We start from the raw sequence: 4,562 nt of genomic DNA on the forward strand, positions 1-4,562 counted from the left end.
TGTGAAATTTATGTAATCATTTAACCTCAATAAAAAGTTATTTTTTAAAAAAAAGAAAGAAAACAAAGCCCTAGAACCAGGTTATAGCCTGAAAATCAAGACAATAATGTCAGAAACACATGCTCTCCAAAGAGCCACAGGCCTCCCCCTGTTAGTTTATAGCTCTCCTGATGTAAGTAATCTATGCAACCTGTACCTTCATAGAATAGATTTGACTTGGCCTTTTCACAGCAGTTGTTTTCTTGTGCCAATGTTGGACTTGTACTCTAGGCCTCAGCACTTGCCCTTTAGCTTTTTCATTCAAGGCTGGGACCCTACTACTTTAGTCACAGTTCCACTTCTGGGTATTTGGAGGTTAATTGGAAATTAGACTCACAGATTTCCCTGAGTTTGCTGGCTTTGAACTCAGATCTGAGTAGTAGAATTACAAATGCACGCCACTGGTACCTGGCCTTGCCCTTCTGTAGTTCTCATTGAGACCACGTAGCCTTCTACCCAAATGCTAGTCCATTAACTAATCTCTAGTGACTTTAATTTTTTTTTTTTTTGGTGGGGGGGCTTGATCTTAGGTCCTGGGCACTGTCCCTGAGCTCTCTTGCTCAAGGCTAGGGCTTTACCTCTGTGAACCACAGCTCCACTTCCAGTTGTTGAGTGATTAATTAGAGATAAAAGTCTTACAGGGGCCCAGCACCAGTGGCTCACACCTATAATCCTAGCTACTCTGGAGGCTGAGATCTGAGGATCACAGTTCAAAGCCAGCCCGGGCAATAAACCACTCAAGGTGAGCAGTAGAGCACTCACCTTGAGCTGAAGAGCCCAGGGACAGTGTCTAAGACCAGAGTTCAAGCCCCATGACCAACCAAAAAAAAAAGTCTTATAGGGACTTCTCTGCCCAAGCTGGCTTAGAACTGTAATCCTCAGATCTAGGATTACAGGCTCGGGCCACCAGCACCCAGTGCTCTTAAATTTGTCAATGTGATCTGTCATTTCCTTTCATTGCATAGTTAGTGGATGTTATACATTTTCTTTAATTTCTACATTTAGAGCTTTTCATTTCCAAACCCCAAATCTAATAATCATTCACTCTAGAGTTTTAACACCTGTGAGATTTTGAGTAACTCAATCTCTGCTTCAGGCTCCTATTCCTGTAAAATGTTGTTAATAGGTCCTAACTGACAGTTGTTCAAAGAGCTAATGCATACCAAAAACACTTAGACTAGGGTCCTGTGATTAGGGCCCAATACATGCCATCCATGTGGCTTTGGGATGCACTTGGCCTTTCAGCTTGAAGTTAGTCAAGCAACAGAATTCAGTAACAATGAGCTCAAGTACTCGTGGGTTTTCAGAAGTCCCTGCTATATGTGCTGCTGGGCTCTCACCAACCCCATCTTCTAATTGGTTTGTTTTTGTTGTTGTTGTTGTTTTATCCCTGTACTCTAGGTGGCTTTCCTTCTTTGTCTCTAAAAGCAAAAACCGTTACTGAACCAGGTGCTGGTGGCTATAGCTATAATCCAAGCTACTCAGAAGGCTGATTTCTGAGGATCTCAATTGGAAGCCAGCCCAGACAGGGCAGTCTGTGAGACTCTTATCTCCAATAAATCACCAAAAAGCCAGATGTAGAGCTGTGCCTCAAGTGATAGAGCACTTAGTCCTGAGAGAGAGAGAGAGAGACCAAGCCCTGAGTTAAGCAAAATTTCCATGATTTTAATGTTTCCTTAAATTTAGAGCTTGACCCTTTTTGTGTGTAGGGGTGGCAGTACTGACTTGAACTTGGGATTTTGTGTTTTCTGAGTACTTGCAGGTACTCTTCCACTTGAGCTATATCCTCAACCGTTTTGCTTTAATTATTTTTTGAGTAAGGTTTTCACGTTTATACTTTTTGCCCAAGCTGGCCTGGAACTGCAATCTTCCTGAGTAGCTTGGATTATAGTCATCAACCACTATGCCTGGCCAAGAATTGACATTGTTCAATTATTTTAACAAGTTAGTGACGGGTGATGAGTAGGATTCTGTTCATTTCTCCATGTTCTGTGGATAAGCCATGTGTCCTAGCCTAGCCCATATCTCACCAGAACACAGGTCAGCTCAGCATGGTGGGTTTTTTGCTGTTGGGTTGGGGGGTTTTGTTTGTTTTCTTTTTTTTTGCCAGTCCTGGGGCACTGTCCCTGAGCTTTTTGCTCAAGGCTAGCACTCTACCACTTTAGCCTCAGCACCACTTCTGGCCTTATCTGGTTATGTGGTACAGAGGAATCAAGCGCAGTATTTCATGCATGCACCACTCAGCCAGATTCCCAGCCCATGCTGTTAAGTTTCTAGACATACCTTATGTCAATGTAAGATAAGGTTGGGAGCCAGTGGCTCACACCTATAGTCCTAGCTACCAGAAGGCTGAGCTCTGAGAATCACAATTCACTGTCAGCCAGGGCACGAAAGCTCATGAGACTATTTATATCCAATTAAGCACCAGAAAAAGCCAGAAGTAGCTTAGAGTATTAGACTTGAGCAGAAAAGCTCAGGGACAGTGCCTAGGCCCTGAGTTCAAGCGCAGAACCAGCCAAAAAAAAAAAAAAAAGAATAAAATGGAAATAACAGAAAAAAAGTCAAAAGATATTTTAGATATCCCCCCCCTCAAAACTTGAATATTCTACTGACCATGTATAGGTTTTGTTTTGTTAGCAGAGTTGCTACTTTTTCTCCCAACCCACACGTGAAATTCTGGCTAAGGAAATAACTACTTCCCTAATCATCAGAAATATTTTCTCAAAAAAAGAAAAAAATTAAACAAGTACCACTGGCTCACACCTATAATCCTAGCTACTCCAGAGGCTGAGGCCAAGGTAAAGACCCCCCATCTCTAAATAAACCAAAAAGGCAGGAGTAAGCAAATGATAGGTGGCCACCTGTCAGCAAGAAAGTGGGTGAGGCGCCCTGAGGTCCAGCCCCAGTAAGACACAGAAAGAAAGAAAAAAAAACACTGTTTTTCTAGAGGGAGTAGAAGTCTAAATGTTTATTTTGGTTGCTTTGTTTTATGTTCTCACTGAGCCTAATTGAGACCGTCATACCTCAGGGCAATGGTATTGCTACAAGTGTGGGGAATCCCTGTGGCTATAATACAGTAGTGAGTGCAAGGCGTTCCAGTGAAGTGTCCCACATTCTGAGTGCTGCCTCTGGAGCTGGCACAGTGAATACTGTGCCCCTAGTCTCACTGACTTTTACCAATGAATTCTTTCTCTTTTAACTTACACAGGTTGAATGATCCTAAAATGTCTGAAACAGAGCGCCAGTCCATGGAAAGTGAGCGTGCAGACCGTAGCCTGTTCGTCCAAGAGCTCCTTCTGTCTACTTTAGTGCGTGAAGAGAGTTCATCCTCAGATGAGGATGAACGGGGGGAGATGGCAGATTTTGGTGCTATGGGCTGTGTAGATATTATGCCTTTAGATGTTGCTTTAGAAAACCTAAATTTAAAAGAGAGTAATAAAGGAAATGAGCCTCCACCACCTCCTCTTTGATGACCTCCCAATTCGCAGACAATGTCCTCTGTGCTGTATTTGCCAATGAAAGTGGACAACAACTATCCTGGGTTTGTTTGGTGATTGTAATTTCAGGTCTGTCACTCTTGTTACATTGTGTACATTCAAAAGGAAGAGAGAAAATATATATGATAATCATTTCCACTTAACTAATTTTTACTTCTAGCAGGTAAATGTAGGTAGCAGTGCAGGGTGATCTCTGCTTCCTGTACCTTGACATGCAAAAGGCTCTCCTAATATTCCACATTCAAACTGAAGAGGAAAATTGAAATCTCTAATGAAGCTGCTGTGTGTATTTATGAATATTAATGAATAAAAACTGCTTGGATGGTTTACCTTAACTACTGCATGAGGTTTTTTGCAGCGTGCATGAGTTTTAGTGACCTTGTTATTTAAAAAGTAAATACAAGGAGTAAAACTTTAAAAAAACAAAAACAAAGCCCAAAGCTTTCCCAAACATTATTCAATGGTTATGGGACAAAATAGCTTTTGAATAATGTCTGCCTGAATCACCTTTCTTTGTGTGCCTCCTGTGCACAAAGCCAGCTCTGCAGTGGAATCTGGGGGTCCTAGCAAGGTGTGGCGCTCCGCCTGTGTCCTGTCGCCCTGTTAGTCATCTTGCCTGTACGGAGCCAGCCTGCCTAACTCATCTGTAGAAGACACCAGCACAACAGCTGTCGGAATCTGCTGCAGGCGCGCTGTGTGCCTGCCCTTAAAACAAATCCTACTCACTATTTGTTTCAAGTTTTTACTTTTTGTGGTTGTTTAAAATTTTTTTCCGATTGTTAAACATGTTTCATTCAGGTGTAGATGAATTTCATTTATTTTACTGTTCAACAAAGTTAACATGAATTATGTTGTCTGTTTTTAAATTTTTCACATTTTCAATCATATTCTGTGTTATTTATGTATTTGCTCTGTAGTTTGCTGAGACAGATCAGTATCAGGGGAGCTTTGAGGATTTGCCTTCCCAGATTTTGTCATGATGTTACAACCAAATTCTTAATGCTAACCTTAGCACCTTTTATTTAT

The 4,562-nt window shown here is 41.6% G+C and overlaps 1 protein-coding gene across 1 annotated transcript in view; it reads left to right on the top strand.

The window, feature by feature from the left end:
• Kcmf1 (potassium channel modulatory factor 1) overlaps positions 1 to 3,871 on the top strand; it is a 46,027-nt gene extending 42,156 nt beyond the window's left edge. The window contains exon 7 of the mRNA XM_013035435.1: positions 3,248 to 3,871. Within this exon, the coding sequence (XP_012890889.1) occupies positions 3,248 to 3,509 (262 nt within the window). The 3' untranslated portion in view covers positions 3,510 to 3,871. The remainder of the gene's footprint in view (positions 1 to 3,247) is intronic.
• Positions 3,872 to 4,562: the final 691 nt, after the last annotated feature.

This window comes from Dipodomys ordii, unplaced genomic scaffold, assembly GCF_000151885.1.
Source record: "Dipodomys ordii isolate 6190 unplaced genomic scaffold, Dord_2.0 Scaffold212, whole genome shotgun sequence".
Lineage (NCBI taxonomy): Eukaryota > Metazoa > Chordata > Mammalia > Rodentia > Heteromyidae > Dipodomys > Dipodomys ordii.